Raw genomic sequence first — 19,568 nt, 5'->3', positions numbered from 1 at the left:
TGACCACTGGACAGTTCTCTCAGAGGAGAAAGGACACCCTTTAGCACCTTAAGGGATATCTGATGTTAAAATAAATCCCACTCACACCAGTGTGGCATGTGCCAAGTTCACACGTCTATGCAGTGGACTGGCCTGATCCCTGGGTGCTCAAGGAGAAATACTCACTTCACTTTGTAGTTGTTGTTGCAGAGCTTGTTTCTGGGTTGCAAACTCCTTATGCTCCGAGGTGATAGCATTTTCTGCTTTCTGTAATTCTTTCTGAAAAATCAGCAGTTTAGGAGATGGCTGAGCTATGCCTAAGAAAGTAGAAGAGCCTGGTCGTTACCAACCTGAAGTGTTTTCATTTCGCTTGACTTTTTTTTTTTTTTTTTTTTGCGGTACGCGGGCCTCTCACTGCTGTGGCCTCTCCCGTTGTGGAGCACAGACTCCGCATGCGCAGGCTCAGCGGCCATGGCTCACGGGCCCAGCCGCTCCGCGGCATGTGGGCTCTTCCTGGACCGGGGCACGAACCCGTGTCCCCTGCATTGGCAGGCGGACTCTCAACCACTGCGCCACCAGGGAAGCCCTTGACTTTTTTTTTTTAATTTAAGTTTAGTTAATTTACAATGTTGTGCTAGTTCCAAGTGTACACCAAAGTGACTAAATTATACATATACATAATATATATTCTTTTTTTTTTTCCGTTTTTTGCGGTACGGGGGCCTCTCACTGTTGTGGCCTCTCCCGTTGCGGAGCACAGGCTCCGGACGCGCAGGCCCAGCGGCCACGGCTCACGGGCCCAACCGCTCCGCGGCATGTGGGACCCTCCCGGAGCGGGTCACGAACCAGCGTCTCCTGCATCAGCAGGTGGACCCTCAACCACTGCGCCACCAGGGAAGCCCTATATATTCTTTTTCAGATCCTTTTTCATTATAGGTTATCACAAGATATTGAGTATTCTTTCCTGTGGTATACAGTAGTCCTTATTGTTTACCTATTTTTTTTTAAATTGGGGTACAGCTGCTTTACAATGTTGTATTAGTTTCTGCTGTACAACGAAGTGAGTCAGTTATACATATACCCACTCTTTTTTAGATTTCCTTCCCATTTAGGTCACTACAGAGCACTGAGTTCCCTGTGCTATACAGTCAGTTCTCATTAGTTACCTATTTTATACATAGTAGTGTATATATGTCAATCCCAATCTCCCAATTCATCCCACACCCCCTTTCCCCCTTGGTAATCGTAAGTTTGTTTTCTACATCTGTGTCTCTATTTCTGCTTTGCAAATAAGGTCACATCTGTACCATTTTTCTAGATTTCACATAAGCAATATTATATGTCTTTCTCTTTCTGACTTCCGTCGCTTGACTTTTAAAAGCAGCCAAACAAGTTTCAAATTGTTCTTCCTTTTTTTTGTATGCATACAATATTGTATTAATTCTATCAAATGGACTACAGGCAATTCTGACTCACAAATTTCAAAACAAAATAATTTAATGCACATAAATGCAAATTTTACTATTCTCACATCCTTCTCCATGTAATACAATTCTTTCAAATCCTCAAATTAAGTTGAAAGCCCGCCTCTTCTCCCTACAGAGGCAGATAAGGAGTGCTCTACCAAAACCTGTCAATGACTGCCCTGAGGTCCAATTCGATCTGTGCATCTGTCAGGGGCTCTCAGGGTCCAGGCAGAAAACAGACGGCATGCCCAATTCAGGTCATCGGAGAACCCTTCAATACAGACTGACTTAGGCTGGGTCCGTAGCCACAAAGGATGGCATAGTTCCCTAGGCTACTAGCAGAGCCATGCTGTTTGTAGCCCTTGGGCCTAGAGGGCCGGGGAGGCAGGAACTCCCAGAACTGGAGAGAGCGAGCTGCTGCAGAATGCTAGAGAGGCCATCCCACAAACACTCGGACCTTGCATGGCTGAAAGGCGCAGGGCCAGCCCAGGGACGCTGTATATGGAGGTGGCAGGAGGGCAAACAACCTTGACCTCTCTCCTCCCTCCCTCCCAGTGCTTGCGGGCACTCGGCACACCTGACCAGCAGTCAGAGGGCAAGGGAAGCTCGGTACCATCTGGAGGGGCAAATTCGGACAGTTTTAAAATGTTTCTTCAGGACCGGCGGGAGAGACAAGATGGTGGAGTAAAAGGACTTCAGCTCACCTCCCCTTATGAAAACACCAAAATCACAACTAATTGCTAAACAACCACTGACAAAAAAGACTTGAACCTTCCAAAAAAGATATTCTACATCCAAAGACCAAGAAGAAGCCACAGTGAGACATTAGGAAGTTCACTTTTGCATTATGATCAAATCCCATACCTTCCAGGTGGGCGATCCACAAACTGGAAAGTAATTCTATCACAGAGGTTCTCCCATATGAGTGAGTCTGGAGCCCCACGTCAGGCTCCCCAGCCTGGGGGCCTGGCATCAGGAGGAGGAGCCCCCAGAGCATTTGGCTTTGAAGGCCAGCAGGGCTCGAGTGCAGGAGCTCCTCAGGACTGAGGAAAACAGATGGCCCTCTTGGAGGCCGCACACAAGGTTTCATGTGCACTGGGACCCAGGGCAAAGCACTGACTTTGTAAGAGCCTGGGCCAGACCTACCTGCGGGTACTGTAGGGTCTCTGGCAGAGTCGGGGGTCGGCTGTGGCTCACCGTGGGGCCCAAAGGAAAACTCTTGGGCGTGAGCTCTCCCGGGGGTGGGGGTGGGGGGGGGTGTCTCCATTTTGGCACCAATGATCAGCCCCACCCAACAGCCTGCAGGCTCCAGTCCTGGGACGCCTCAGGCCAAACAATGAACAGGGTAGGAACACAGCCCCACCCATCAGGAGACAGGCTGTCTAAAGTTGTCCTGAGCCAAGAGCCACCTATAAACATACCCCTTGACATGGCCCTGCCCACCAGGGGGACATGACACAGCTCCACCCACCAGTGTGCAGGCACCAGTTCCTCCCACCAGAAAGCCTGCACAAGCCCGTGGACCAACCTCACCCACCAGGGGACAGACACCGGAACCAAGAAGAATTATAATCCTACGGCCTGAGGAATGGAGACCACAAAAACACAGCAAGTGAGACAATACCAGACAGTGGAGAAATATCTTCCAGACTAAGGAACAAGATAAAACCCCAGAAGAACAACTAAGTGAAGCGGAGATAGGCAACCTACCTGAAAAAGATTTCAGAGTAATGATAGTAAAGATGATCCAAGACCAAGAAGAAAAACAATGGAGACACAGACCAAGAGGATACAAGAAATGTTTAATAAAGAGTTAGAAGCTTTAATGAACAGAGATGAACAATACAATAACTGAAATGAAAAACACACTAGAAGGAATCAATAGCAGAATAAATGGGGCAGTAGAACGAGTAAGTGAGCTGGAAAACAAATTGGTGGAAATCACTGCCGAGGAACAGAATAAAGACAGAAGAATGAAAAGAAATGAGGCCAGTCTAAGAGACTTCTAGGACAACATTAAATCCACAACATTGGCATTAAAGGGGTCCCAGAAGGAGAGGAGAGAGAAAGGGGCTGAGAAAATATTTGAAGAGCTAACAGCCAAAAGCTTCCCTAACATGGGAAAGGAAACACTCAAGTCCAGGAGGCTCAGAGAGTGCCATACAGGATAAACCCAAGGAGGAACACGCCGAGACACATATTAATGAAACTGACCAAAAAATTAAGACAAAGATAAAATATTACAAAGAACAGAGAAAAGAAACAAATAACATACAAGGAAATTCCCATAAGGTTATCAACTGATTTTTCAGCAGAAACTCTGCAGGCCAGAAGGAAATGGCAAGATATATTTAAAGTGATGAAGGAGAAAAACCTACAACCAAGAATACTCTACCCAGCAAGGCTCTCATTCAGATTCAAGGGAGAAATCAAAAGCTTTACAGACAAGCAAAAGCTAAGAGAATTCAGCATCACCAAACCAGCTTTTACAACAAATCCTAAAGGAACTTCTCTAGGCAGAAAAGGCCACAACTAGAATCCAGAAAATTATGAATGGGAAAGCTCATCGGTAAAGGCAAACATAAAACAAAGGTAGGAAATCACCCCCACACAAATATGTTATCAAAACCAGCAATCATGGGAAGAGGAGAATACAAATGCAGGATATTGGAAATGCACTGGAAATTAAGAGACCAGCAACTTAAAGCAATCTTGTACATATACAGACTGCTATATCAAAACCTCATGGGAACCACAAACCAAAGATGTACAATAGATACACATACAAAAAAGAACAAGCAATCCAAACACAACACTAAAGACAGACATCAAGTCACAAGAGAACAAAAGAGTAAGGGAAGAAAAAAGACCTTCAAAAACAAAGCCAAAACAATTAACAAAACATCAGTAAGTACATATCAGTAATTACCTTAAATGTAAATGGATTAAATGCTCCAACCAAAAGATAGACCGGCTGAATGGATACAAACACAAGACCTGTATATATGCTGTCTACAAGAACCCCACTTCAGATCTAGGGACACATACAGACTGAAAGTGAGGGGATGGTAAAATGTATTCCATGCAAATGGAAATCAAAAGAAAGCTGGAGTAGCAATAGTCATATCAGACAATATAGACTGTAAAATAAAGACTATTACAAGAGACAAAAAAGGACAGTACATAATGATCAAGGGATCAATCCAAGAAGAAGATATAACAATTTTAAGTATTTATGCACCCAACACAGGAGCAATATAGAAGGCAAATGCTCACAGCCATAAAAGGAGAAATCGACAGTAACACAGTAATAGTGGGGGACTTTAACACCCCACTTTCATCAATGGACGGATCATACAGGCAGAAGATCAATAAGGAAACACAGGCCTTATGTGACACATGAGACCAGATGGATTTAACTGATATTTATAGAACGTTCCATCTGAAAGCAGCAGAGTACACATTTTTCTCAAGTGCACATGGAACATTCTCCAGGATAGACCACATGCTTGGTCACAAAGCAAGCCTCAGTAAATTTAAGAAAAGTGAAATCATATCAAGCATCATCTCCTACCACAACACTATGAGATTAAAAATCGACTACAACAAAACAACGAAAAAACACAAACACATGGAGGCTAAACAATATGTTACTAAACAACCAATGGATCACCAAAGAAATCAAAGAGGAAATCAAAAAATACCTAGAGACAAATGAAAACGAAAACACGACAATCCAAAAGTTATGAGATGCAACAAAAGGAGTTCTAAGAAGGAAGTTTATAGCAATACAATCTTACCTCAAGAAACAAGAAAAATCTCAAACAACCTAAGGTTACTTACACCTAAAGCCACTAGAGAAAGAACAAACAAAACCCAAAGTTAGTAGAAGGAAAGAAATCATAAAGATGAGAGCAGAAATAAATGAAAGAGAGATGAAGGAAACAATAGAAGAGATCAATGAAACTAAAGGACGGTTCTTTGAAAAGATAAAGAAAATTGATAAACTTTTAGCCAGACTCATCAAGAAAAAAAGGGAGGGCTCAAATCAATAAAATTAGAAACAAAAAAGAAGTTACAACTGACACCACAGAAATACAAAGGATCATAAGAGACTACTACAACCAACTATCTACCAATAAAATGGACAACTAGAATAAATAGACAAATTCTTAGAAAGGTGAAATCTTCCAAGACTGAACCAGGAAGAAATAGAAAGTAAGAACATACCAATCACAAGTATTGAAATTGAAACTGTGATTAAAAGACTTACAAGAGCATAACCATCCCAAACTTCAGACAATACTACAAAGCTACAGTAATCAAAACAGCATGGCATTGGCACAAAAACAAACACATGGATCAATGGAACAGAACAGAGAGCCCCAAAATAAACCCACACACCTATGGTCAATTAATCTTCGACAGAGGAGGCAAGAATATACAACGGAAAAAAGACAGACTCTTCAGCAACTGGTGTTGGGGAAGTTGGACAGCTGCATGTAAATCAATGAAGTTACAACACGACCTCTCACCATACACAAAAATAAACTCAAAATGCCTTAAAGACTTAAACATAGGCTATGACACCATAAAATGTCTAGAAGACAACAGGGGCAAAACATTCTGACATAAATCGTACCAACGTTTTCTTAGGTCAGTCTCCCAAGGCAATAGAAATAAAAGCAAAAATAAACAAATGGGACCTAATCAAACTTACAAGCTTCTGCACAGCAAAGGAAACTGTAAACAAAACGAAAAGACAACGTACAGAATGGGAGAAAATATTTGCAAATGATGCGACTGTCAAGGGCTTAATTTCCAAAATATACAAACAGCTCACACAGCTCGACAACAAAAGAACAAACAATGGAACCAAAAAATTGGCAGAAGACTGAAGTAGACATTTCTCCAAAAAATAAATAGAGGGGGCCAATAGGCACATGAAAAGATGCTCAATATGGCTGACTATTAGAGAAATGCAAATCAAAACCACAATGAGGTACCATCGCACAGTGGTCAGAATGGCCATTATTAAAAAGTCTACAAATGACAAATTGCTGGAGAGGATGTGGAGAAAACGGAACCCTCCTACACTGTTGGTGGGCATGTAAGTCGGTGCAGCCACTGTGGAAAACAGTATGGAGGTTTCTCAGAAAACTAAAAATAGAATTACCATATGATCCAGCAATCCCACTCCTGGGCATATATCTGGAGAAAACTCTAATTAAAAAAGATACATGCACCCTTATGTTCATAGCAGCACTATTCACAATAGCCAAGACATGGAAACAACCTAAATATCCATCAAGAGATGAATGGATAAGAGATGATGTGGTACATATATACAATGGAATATTACTCAGCCATGAAAAAGAACGAAATAATGCCATTTGCAACAACACAGATGCAACTAGAGATTATCATACTAAGTGAAGTAAGTCTGAAAGAGAAAAACAAATACCATATGATATCACTTATATGTGCAATATAAAATATGACATGTAAAGCAACTATACTCCAATAAAAATTTTGTTTGTTTGTTTTTGCGGTACACGGGCCTCTCACTGTTGTGGCCTCTCCCGTTGCGGAACACAGGCTCCGGACGTGCAGGCTCCAGACGCACAGGCTCAGCGGCCATGGCTCACGGGCCCAGCCGCTCCACGGCATGTGGGATCTTCCTGGACTGGGGCACGAACCCATGTCCCCTGCATCGGCAGGCGGACTCTCAACCACTGCACCACCAGGGAAGCCCAAAAATTAATTAAAAAAACTAAAATAAAAGGTTAAGGGACTTGAAAGAAGTAAAAAATAAAATGAAATATGACACTTATCTATGAAAGAGGAACAAAATCAGGGACATAGAGAATAGACTGGTGGTTGCCAAGGGGGTGAGGGGGGGGTGGGAGAGGGTAGGAGTGGGACTTTGGGATTAGCAGATGCAAACTGGTATATATAGAATGGATAAACAACAAGATCCTACTGTATAGCACAGGGAACTATATTCAATATCCTGTGATAAACCATAATGGAAAGGAATACTAAAAAGAATGTATATATATCTAAAATTGAGTCACTTTGCTATACAGCAGTAATTAATGCAACATTGTAATTCAACTATACTTCAATAAAAAATAAGACACACACACACACAAAAACTAACAACAAACAAAATCCAGGACTAGATGGCTTCACAGGCAAATTCTATGAAACATTTAGAGAAGAGTTAACACACCTATCATTCTGAGACTATTCCAAAAAACTGCAGAAGGAACACTCGCAAACTCATTTCATGAGGCCATCATCACCCTCACACCAAAACCAGACAAGGATACCACAAGAAAAGTACAGGCCAATATCACTGATGAGCATAGATGCAAAAATCCTCAACAAAATACTAGCAAACTGAATCAATCCAACAATACATTAAATGGACCATACACCACAATCAAGTGGGATTTATCCCAGGGTTGCAAGGATTTTTCAATATCCATAAATCGATCAGTGACGAACAAATACTATATGATCATCTCAATAGATGTAGAGAAAGCTTTTGACAAAATTCAACACCCATTTATGATAAAAACTCTACAGAAAGTGGGTATAGAGGGAACCTACCTCAACATAATAAAGGCCATCTATGACAAACCCACAGCTAACATCATACTGAACAGTGAAAAGCTGAAAGCATTACCTCTTAGATCAGGAACAAGACAAGGATATGCACTCTCACCACTTTGAAACAACATTGCTGTGCATAGGACTTCCAAAACTATCAGAGAAGAGAAAGATATAAAAGGAATCCAAACTGGAAAAGAAGTAAAACTGTCACTGTTTGCAGATGACATGATACTATACGTAGAAAATCCTTAAGATGCTACCAGAAAACTTACTAGAGCTCATCCATGAATTCAGTAAAGGTGCACCTTTACTGAAACAATCCCATTTACCATTACATCAAAAAGAATAAAATACCTAGGAATAAACCTACCTAAGGAGGCAAAGGACCTGTACTCTGAAAACTATAAGATGCTGATAAAAGAAACTGAAGATGACATAAACAGATGGAAAGATATACCATGTTTTTGGATTGGAAGAATCAATATTGTCAAAATGACTATACTACCCAAGGAAATCTACAGATTCAATGCAATCCCTATCAAATTACCAGTGGCATTTTTCACAGAACTAGAAGAAAAAAAATTTTCATTTGTACAGAAATACAAAAGACCCCGAATAGCCAAAGCAAACCTGAGCAAGAAAAACGCAACTGAAGGGACTTCCCTGGTGGTGCAGTGGTTAAGAATCCGCCTGCCAATGCAGGGGACACAGGTTCAAGCCCTGCTCCAGGAAAATCCCACATGCCGCGGAGCAACTAAGCCTATGTGCCACAACTACTGAGCCTGCACTCTAGAGCCCACGAGCCACAACTACCGAAACCTGCGCGCCTAGAGTCCGTGCTCCGCAACAAGAGAAGCCACCACAATGAGAAGCCCATGCATCACAACAAAGAGTAGCCCCCACTCGCCACAATTAGAGAAAGCCCACTCACTGCAACGAAGACCAAACACAGCCAAATAAATAACTTAATTAAATTAAAAAATTAAAAAAAAAAGAAAGAAAAAGAAAAACGGAACTGGAGCAGTCAGACTCCCTGACTTCAGACTATACTACAAAGCTACAATAATCAAAACAGTATGGTACTGGCACAAAAACAGAAATATAGCTCAATGAACAGGAAAGCCCAGAAATAAACCCACGACCCTATGGTCAATTAATCTACAACAAAGGAACAAGAATATACAATGGAGAAAAGACAGTCTTTTCACCAAGTGGTGCTGGGAAAAGTGGACAGTTACATGTAAACGAATGAGATTAAAACATTCTCTAACACCGTACACAAAAATAAACTCAAAATGGATTGAAGACCTAAATGTAAGGCCAGATATTATAAAACTCTTAGAGAAAAACATAGGCAGAACACTCTGACATAAACTGCAGTAGTATCTTTTTGGATCCACCTCCTACAGTAATGAAAATTAAAAAAAACAGAAAAAACAAATGGGACCTAATTAAACTTAAAAGGTTTTGCACAGCAAAGGAAACCATAAACAAAATGAAAAGACAACCCACAGAATGGGAGAAAACGTTTGCGAATGAAGCAACCGACAAGGGATTAATCTCCAACATATACAAACAGCTTGTGCAGCTCAAACAACCCAATCAAAAAATGGGAAAAATATTTAAATAGACACTTCTCCAAAGACATACAGATGGCCAACAGGCACATGAAAAGATGCTCACCTTCGCTAGTTTTTAGAGAAATGCAAATCGAAACTACAATGAGATATCACCTCACACCAGTCATAATGGCCATCATCAAAATGTCTATAAACAGGGCTTCCCTGGTGGCGTGGTGGTTAAGAATCCGCCTGCCAATGCAGGGGACACGGGTTCGAGCCCTGGTCCGGGAAGAGCCCACATGCTGCGGAGCAACTAAGCCCATGCGCCACAACTACTGAGTCTGTGCTCTAGAACCCACGAGCCACAACTACTGAAGCCCGCACACCTAGAGGCCATGATCCACAACAAGAGAAGCCACTGCAATGAGAAGCCTGTGCACCACAATGAAGAGGAGCCCCCGCTCTCTGCAACTAAAGAAAGCCCACGTGGAGCAACAAAGACCCAACTCAGCCAAAAATAAAATAAATAATAAGTTTAAAAAAAAAAAGAAAAAATTCCTTTAAAAAAACTGTCTATAAACAATCAATGCTAGAGAGTGTGTGGAGAAAAGGGAACGCGCCTACACTGTTGGTGGGAATGTAAATTGGTTCAACCACTATGGAGAACAGTGTGGAGGTTCCTTCAAAAACTAAAAACAAAACTACCATATGATCCAGCAACCACACTCCTGGGCATACATCCAGAGAAAACCATAAATCCAAAAGATATATGCACCTCAGTGTTCACTGCAGCACTATTTACAGTAGCCAAGACATGGAAGTGACTGAAATGTCCATCAACAGAGGAATGGATAAAGAAGATGTGTTACATATATACAATGGAATATTACTCAGACATAAAAAGAACAAAATAATGCCATTTGCAACAACATGGATGCAACTAGGGAATATCATAACTAAGTGGAATAAGTCAGACAGAAAAAGACAAATATCTCATGATGTCACTTATATGTGGAATCTAAAAAAAACGATACAAATGAACTTATTTACAAAACAGAAACAGACAGAGTTCGAAAACAAACTTATCAAAGGGGAAAGTCGGGGGGAGGGATAAAATTAGGAGTTTGGGATTAACATACGCACACTACCATATGTAAAATAGATAATCAACAAGGACACACTGTATAGCATAGGGAACTCTGCTCAATGATCTGTAATAACCTATACGGGAAAAAAAATCTGAAAAAGAATGGATATGTGTATACATATAACTGAATCCCTTTGCTGTATACCTGAAACTAACAAAACACTGTAAATCAACTACACATTGTAAATCAACTATATTCTAATAAAAAATAAACATTAAATTTAAAAAAATGTTTCTTCTTACGCTACAAATTATGGAATAGCAAGCAAAAAGAAAGGAATTTCAACCTCAGAATCTTAACTTTATAAAATCTTCCCAATTGAAGCCTCGCTTAGAGGAGTTTCCTAATATGAACGTAACATGCATTACAAACACAGGCAAATCAGAAAAAAAAAAAGACTTACGGTTTAGGAGATTCAAGTTTTCACTTTTCATGTCTTCCAGTTGTCGTTTAAGTAGTTTATTTTGCGCCTCAAGCTCCAGGTTCCCTTCTTTCAGTAGTGAATAGTTGCTCATCTCTTTAACCTTCTTGCTCAGCATGTGGTTTTGCTTTGTTAATGAAAAACACTGAGCTTTGACGGACTCCAACTCAAGCTGGAATTGGAAAAGGAAAACTTGTACTTGAACAGTGACTTTACAGGACTGCACAGGTAGATGCTGGTGGGCTGCTCTCAGCTGGGCAGCATAATTTAATTTCGGTCATTTGACTGAAGTGTCGTTTTCTTCAACAAGACAACCCTAACTACAACTTCTGCCCTGGAGCTGGGGATGGGGCAAGTTCATCCAACTCAATTTATGCAGAACCCTGTCCTACAAAGCAAGTCTTTCGGATTATCACCCCATTTTCCAGATGCAACTAAGGACCAAAAAGCCATCACAGAGTTAATAGTATGTCTATTTTTTAATATGAAAAGGTAAGACCGATACCAATAACATGCTGTGAGGTGCTTTCCTTTTCTTAGTCTAATGTATCTCATGTTTGGAGACCAGAGCCTATAAAGTTCTCAAACAAGTCATCATAGTTGCAAAAATAAATTTTATATACAGAACATATTTTAAGTTCCTGAAGTTCCAGTCCTGTCCTTTGGATAGCAAGCACACACATGGACAGAAAAAAAGTAACAGTATCATGTGAAAAATGCCTCTCATTTTGCTTTAATTTGTGAGATCCTGATGTAGTGATACGAATTTTCACCTGTTGCTGAGGCGAAGGGAGAAGAGGCTGAGTAGATAATAGTATACACCAGCCACCTGCTATGGGCCAGGCACAGTAAACCAGCTCACTGAAGTCCCTCATCAACCATGGGATGTGGGCAATACCCCAGAGTTTTCGGAGAAAGGATCTGAGGTCACAGATCTTGCCCAGAGGCACACAAGCAGTGAGGGAGACACAAAGGATTCAAGGACGACTCTGGGCCGCAAACGACATGCTCTTTCTATGCTTCTCTAGGAGACTAGGATTGAAATAAGTAACTACTGAATTAAGTTCAACCGTCAGCCTCTGAGTCATATAATAAACAGTCCAAACATACCAAGAGGATAACTCGAGATAAATTATGTATGACTGAAGCTAAAATTTCCTGTGTTGTCGAATAACTATTTCAAAAAAACCAATAGGCTTAACAATTACCTCAAGTTCTTTCACACGATTTACAGAACGATCCAGTTCTTCCTTTTTAAAATTAAGAGTTGCAAACTCCTCTTGGAAATGCAGAGCTTTTTCTGAAAGACAGAGCCAACCAACTAAACATCATAAAGTTTTCCCAGTGAATACAAAACTCATTTAATCATTTATAGCCAGTATGTCAGATCTAATGACCATTATTTCATCATCTAAAATAGCAGAGGGAATTCCCTGGCAGCCCAGAGGTCAGGACTCCACGTTTTTACTGCCGAGGGTGCGGGTTTGATCCTTGGTTGGGGAAGTAAGATCCAGCAAGCTGCGTTGCATGGTAAAACACACACACACACACACACACACACACACACACACACACACACACGTAAAATAGCAGATATTTGGGTCAAAAAAAAGAAAACATCAGCGAGCAAGTAAGTAAGCCCCATTACTCAATAGGTGATGGGAAGTTGGTTGTAATGGTCATACATGTGGTGAACTTCCTGCTACACAAGTCACCAGAGTTACACCACCTGCACAGAGTGCGGGGCCCTCATGCCGACGGCTCTGAACTTCCTTAAGACAAAGACTGCTCTGTAAGACTGTAGTTATTTGTAGTTATTATTTTGTCATTTTCACTTCATCTAACACAAGACTCTATACATATATCATCAAAAAAATTACATGCTGGGCTTCCCTGGTGGCGCAGTGGTTGAGAGTCCGCCTGCCGATGCAGGGGACACGGGTTCGTGCCCCGGTCCGGGAAGAACCCACATGCCGCGGAGCGGCTGGACCCGTGAGCCATGGCCACTGAGCCTGCGCGTCCGGAGCCTGTGCTCCGCAATGGGGGAGGCCACAACAGTGAGAGGCCCACGTTCCGCAAAAAAAAAAAAAAAAAAAATCACATGCTGACTACAGGACGGTACTAATTCCTCAAGAGGTATTAGTCTCAGCAAAGGAGCAGCCATACACACTGGGTGACCTTCTGATGGGTATCAAGCACCCAGCCCTGGTTCACTCCCAAGAATCCATTTGAAATGCCCACCAAAAGTCCTTGTTACAGGTTGGTTCCTAGAAATATACTGAAATGTAAAATGTCTGAAAGATCGAAAAATTACGCAACTTTCCTAGTCTTGGGGTAATACATATGAGTTTAGGAGGTTATATGTCAAGTTTAAATATCATGAAGCATAAATATATATTAGAAGTAAGAGAAATAAGAAACCAGGTCACAGAGGACAGAGAAGTTAAAATTTTCCGGAAGTAAAAAATGAAATCTCTCATGGCTTAGAGTAATATTAACCGAGGGAAATAAGCTGCTGCCGCCTTCCTGCCATCACAGATTTATTCATCAAAATATACTGAAATAAAATTGAATAAAATTCTACCGATAAATTACTGATCTTTGAGAATATACAAAAGGTTAAACATGAAGGTTTGCAAAAACACAGTGAAAGACGGTGATTATTTTTTTCATTTTGTAAAATTAAAAGGACAAAAAATGTGTCAGTTTATAGCAACAATGAAGTGGAAGGTACATATATTTTGGATTACAGAACAGACCCAACTTAGGAAGCTGATAACCTGCATCGAAACTGAGAAGTACAGCTTTTTTTCCCACCAAGGGTCACCTTTATTCTTCCTCTTACCTTCAATCAATCTATTAGTTCTAGCGATGCAGTCCTCCTTCAGTTCAAGTTGATACCTGAGAAATAGAAGGATGGAAAATGAGTTCCTGGTCACCTTCCTAGACAGACTGCTATCAGTACCTGAGCTTATCTATGGCACCAGGGCACCGAAGGGCACTGAACAGGACAATGCATGAACTTCAAGGTCACTCAGTACTAAGGCCAGGGATCCGAATCCTGGCTATAAAAGGTCCAGTAAAATCCTGCTGCAATCCTGTAAACTCAAGCACAAAATGAAGGGTCATGTTATTGAGGTTACAGAGGGCACTGTTTCTCAGTTGGTGTCTGCTGACGCAAGAAAGTAAATTTAGTTACTTTTACACTGTACACAACAGACTTTAAATCCCAAAGGATAACAAGCCAGTCGCTTCCAATCCACCTATCCTGCCTCCCCACCCCCAAGCAGGATAAGAACTTTCCCCCTCAGGAACTGAGCACAGTACTGAGAGCCACTGCCAACAGAATTATATACGGATTGGCGATACCGAAAGGCACGTTTTCATGGAATTTTACTATCTCCACCAGCTATTACCAGCTGACTTTCTGGTTCAGAGATGAGAGAAAGGAAAGAAGCACTCCTGTGGTGAATATCCTCCGAAACCCAACAATTGCCAAAGTCATACTGAGGACACCCACGGCCAGACAAAGACATCAATACCTAACAGTTCCCTACTCCATGGCTATGTCAAGCTAACATACACACTTTTTTTTAGATTTTTTTTTTTTTTTTCATACACACTTTTATTGATTTATTCCTGGAAGTTTAACAACTACAGATTCTTCAGAGCTTACTGCTGTACTAGAGGAGCAGACGTAAAATATGAGGATAAAATCTATATCATGTCAAAACTGATACACGGAGAAGTGCTATATTTTTTATTAGAATTATTTTAAAGAAAAACCTCAAAAAACCTTTGAAGGTACTACATAATGGACTATCAATGCCAAATTATGGACAAAGCAGTAGAGAGGCCGATGATTAAGAAATACCCAGAGCTGCTGAGCACTGGAGAGAAAAGTTACCATATATGGGCTTAATGGCTCTGCACTAAGATACTATTCACCAGAACACAGCAAAACTCAGACTATTCACCCGAACACAGCAAAACTCAGACTAGAGCAAAGCCATAGTATCAGAGTTGTCCGTATTTTCCTTTTCCTATATCATTTTTTCCTTTATATAGTTAATTCTAGTTTCTTTCGATTCCGGCTTTGCAGAATCTTGAAGGAATACAGATCGACAAATACTTTAACCAATAAGCAGAATAATTCATAAATTATTAGACATCCCCATCTTAATGGCACTATGAGTGGGGTAGAGGAAAAGATACAAGTGACGATAATTCCCATTTTATAGCTTTTCAGCAAGTTACAAGGTGCCCTAAGAAATTCAAGCAAATCACAGGCCCTCAATAAATACCAGAGGAGAGACAAGAGTGAACAGAGAATGCTATTCTCTGTACTGTATCTTTTTAAAACCATCTTAACTCAAATACTCATGGGAAAGGCTTGACTGCCAATGAAAACACGTATTTTTTTTAAATACTGGATTTTGCCATAAAATATTAGTCTTATCTAGTTCATTAGTGTTGCTGTGTTTCCATCAACTTAATTCAAACATGATACTTTTTTTAAAGACGCCAAAGAATTACTTTAGAAGTTCATTCTTGAGCTTTTGGTCATAGGCCTCCTCAATACGCTTTATATTCAGCTCCCGCCTCCTAAGCCCGTCAGTCATGCTTCTGTTTTTTTCTTCTTGTAGCTTCTGGGTCCTGAAATTAGCAAAAACAGATAAGGCAAATCAGCAAACTTTAATACTTGAAGAATTTAGGGGAAAAAGATACCATGTGTTTCTAGCTCCACAGACAACTGTTCTGTGCCTGTCACGGCTGTGGGGAGTAAATGCGAACGAAGAGCCAGAAGTCTCCCACCTCTTTTATAATGAGCTGACCTAGTGACGATGGATCTGAACTAGCAAATGGAGCTCTACGGTGGCATCTGGCTGGCGGGAGTGGGAAAGTGCCAAAACCAAAGTGGTTTCTCACAGGAGATGGTTCGGACTTAAAAAAAAAAAAAAAAAAAAAAAAAAAAAGGTCATAAGTGGAAAGTAGCCATAATCAATTCAGGGGTGAAAGAATGATGTTTTTTGTTACAAAGCTACAAACCAAACTTCAGCTAGCGCACTTAAGTGCTTGTTTCTTCTATAATAGTGTTTCTAACTGTAAGATTTAATTGACTAGCCCATAGCTATTAAAGACAGAAGATTCATTCTGGCATTTCACAGGCTACTAATTCAATACGGAAAAGTAAATACTGAAAAGAGAGCAAAAGATCGATGGATCAATCAGAAAGTCCCAACACCGAAGAAAGGAATGATCTTCCTGGTGAGACCTGAAATCAAACACAAGATCAATTCCAGAGCCAAGGAACTGGGTTCACAGGGACTTAGATCAAGCCATAATGAGAAGTGCTAGGGAACCCAGACTATTCCAAGCAAAGGATAAAAGCTCTGTGTGTTTGCTCCCTCTGCTGGTTAATCTGTCCACAAAGGAGCAGTAAACCAGTACATTTATTTAGCTTATATACTATGCTTAGAAGGGAGAAGGAGGAGGGGAAGCGGAGGTAAATAAGTGATTACATAATCATGAACTATCTCTACCCAAATTGTGTTCCTTCTCTCTCTTATGATCAATTTACCTCTTCGGTGTTGCCAGAAAGAGAGTAAGGTTGGCAGAGAGAAGAAATCAAACAAACCGAGCTTATATAAATGAGAAAACCACATCAATGAAGATGAAGACAAATCCTTTAATGAAAGAAGGCTCCTGGACCTGTGAGTGCCAATTAATGGCACACACCAAATGGGAAAGAAGGCTTACTCCATAAACTATAAAACTGCTGAGCTTGCTATGAATCCCAGGTAAGAAGTGAAGAATGAAACGTTGGTGAGCACTTGGAAAAAGCAACACACACATCACAAGAAATACTTTCACCTAGTACAAGTCAACTCAGAGCCACTGTGTTTCCCTTTTTCGCCAGCAGAGCAGGTCAGTGTGGCAGGTCTGACTCTCTGGAATTCAGTTACTACACGCACATGAAACTGAGATTTGAATGGTTGAACATAAATGCGAAACGTATGATCTGTTAAAGCGTTATTCGCTTCTGTGTATCATTTGTCTGGTCTCACTGAAGCCTGACGATGGTGTCTCCTTCTGCTTTCATCCCAGTGTCTAATATTTCAAAAGTGAAACCCTCGTCCCTGTTTCTCTTAACTTGTGCCTTTTGAAAGTTAGGTGCTATCACCTTTACAACCAAGAACTCTATTTTACAGCTAACATTAGACTATGTAGACATTTTAGTAGTTCTTTTTTGCATTTCATTCATTCTGAATGTCCAAAATGAATACACATTACTTACAATTCAAAAGCTTCAATTCTTTGCTTCAGCTCAGCTTCTCTGTCTCTCAGAAAATCCATATCTTTTAGGAGAAGCTGCCTTTGAGTATATATTTCTTTTGTTTCATCCTGTAGAGGAAAGTATTAATTTTTAGCAAGCAAGCTAAAGAAAACAAAAGAGATTTGAACTAATACCCTGCTTCCTAAATTCTAGAAAGGAAAGTACGGACACTTAGAGGAACAATTTCACTTTCAAGAGTTTCCAATGCGAGGTATATGTTCTGCCTTTTTTTCCACAAAAATTTATTCCCTCCTCCTGTTAAGGAGGGCTGTTAAGCCACATTACCCTATATTCCTAATATCCCTTGTCTTGTTATTTTATTACATAATTAACATCTCTCAGACACTTACAAAATTTCGCTAAGTTCTTCAGCAAGAAAAAATGAAACAAATGCGTATTCAGCAATAAATCTTAAAAGAATCCCCATAGTTCCATCGCTGTCTGAAGTTTCAATTCAGAGGTCATTCTGGCTCAGTCAGCAAGCTCGCCTGATGTCCTGAATGAATGGCCACACTTCCATGTATGTGTTCCCTCAGCAAGGGTTTCCTGAACACCTGTCACATATCCAAGGGCACACTGGGAGCTGGATACACAATGATGGACAGATATAGGACAGTCCCCAACCTTTAAAAGACTCACAGTTTAGTCAGGGAGAGAGAGACAAACCAACAGTCACACTACGGTGTGATGATTTCACAACCAAAGTACATCAACACTCGACAGCACGAACAAAGCCCAAAGGACTCCATCAGTGGGGGTCAGGAAAGGCGTCATGAGGACGTGACATTCCGGCTGGATTTTGAAGGACTGGATGGTTTTATCAGGCAGAGAAGGGGAGAGGCATTCCAGGTGGTGGAATAAAGCCACGGTGCTCTTCACAAGGATGGCAACCTTCTCTAGTGCCTTCAGAGAATCAGGTGACTAAACGAGGGTTTGAGTCTGTTAACTGGTTGATCTGATCTAGTCAGTCATCTATCTTTTAATTTTATTGACGTATAGTTGATTTACAATGCTGTGTTAATTTCGCTGTACAGCAAAGTGACTCAGTCATACAAATACATATTCTTTTTCATATTCTTTTCCATTATGCTTTATCACAGGGATAATGAATACAGTTCCCTGTGCTCTAGAGCAGGACCTTGTTGTTTATCCATTCTGTATGTAATAGTTTGCCTCTGCTAATCCCAAACTCCCACTCCATCCCCCCTCCCCCATCCCCCTCGGGGACCACCAATCTATTCTCTATGTCCCTGATTTTGTTTCTGTTTCATAGATAGGTTCATTTGTGTCATATTTTAGATTCCTCATATGAGTGATATCATATGCTATTTGTCTTTCTTTCTGACTTAATCACCTATCTTGAAGATGACGCTGTTAGTATAAACATAATCCAAGCTTCTCAAACACCTGTGCCTCCAACATTTATTTTATAGCTAAGCAAGCCCAATTCCCAGAACTGCTATATACAACTTGTAGAGGGGGTACAATTACCATTAAATAACTGGGTCTTATTGAGAAGCTCTAAGCAAGGGTGGACGCTGGGAGGAAGCCTGCTACTTTTAACAGAACTTCCTGATAGAAGCTCCTGCTGTCCATAGGAAACAAGGCCTCAGATCCAGCCTGGTCTAAGACATGCCCTTGGCAAAGGAACCTGTTTTTCCCAAAGCAATGGATCCAATCCCTCCCGACACGCCCTCCCGCCACTTGGCAACCTCTCCACCTCCCGTCCAGCCACCTTCCTGGGGGACAAGATCAAATGGCCACATGGATGACCCTGGCAGCCCTGGACGCCTCCACTCCGGGGACCTCACCTCTGCCCCCATGGCAGCACACTGTGCTTCGTTTCCAGTCTTGACCTGAAACTTCCACCTGCAACTCTGTCCTCTTGGCCCGTCCTTCTTCCACCCATAGGAATCCTCAGACCTGCTTCTCGATGTCTTCCAGACGGCCCCGTCACCCTCCCTGCTGCCCTATATTAGCCTCCTCTTGGGCTGCCTTCCTCACCCCACCCAACCCCCATGTCTTCCACGGAAT

At 41.1% G+C, this 19,568-nt stretch overlaps 1 protein-coding gene across 5 annotated transcripts in view; it reads right to left on the bottom strand.

Moving 5' to 3' along the window:
* The window catches only part of OFD1 (OFD1 centriole and centriolar satellite protein), a 63,826-nt gene that overhangs the window by 26,243 nt on the left and 18,015 nt on the right, over positions 1-19,568 (bottom strand). For 4 of the 5 annotated variants that reach the window (XM_033427947.2, XM_033427945.2, XM_033427946.2 and 1 more), the window contains 6 exons: positions 17,496-17,602; positions 15,734-15,853; positions 14,043-14,098; positions 12,406-12,497; positions 11,180-11,369; positions 166-296 (listed from right to left, as the gene is read on the bottom strand). In XM_033427947.2, the coding sequence (XP_033283838.1) occupies positions 166-296; positions 11,180-11,369; positions 12,406-12,497; positions 14,043-14,098; positions 15,734-15,853; positions 17,496-17,602 (696 nt within the window). The remainder of the gene's footprint in view (positions 1-165; positions 297-11,179; positions 11,370-12,405; positions 12,498-14,042; positions 14,099-15,733; positions 15,854-17,495; positions 17,603-19,568) is intronic. The other variant, XM_033427949.2, reaches the window with a different exon arrangement.

Source organism: Orcinus orca, chromosome X (assembly GCF_937001465.1).
Source record: "Orcinus orca chromosome X, mOrcOrc1.1, whole genome shotgun sequence".
Classification (NCBI taxonomy): Eukaryota; Metazoa; Chordata; class Mammalia; order Artiodactyla; family Delphinidae; genus Orcinus; species Orcinus orca.
Note: the sequence above shows the minus strand (reverse complement) of the source record. Positions and strands in the feature narration are given on the sequence as shown.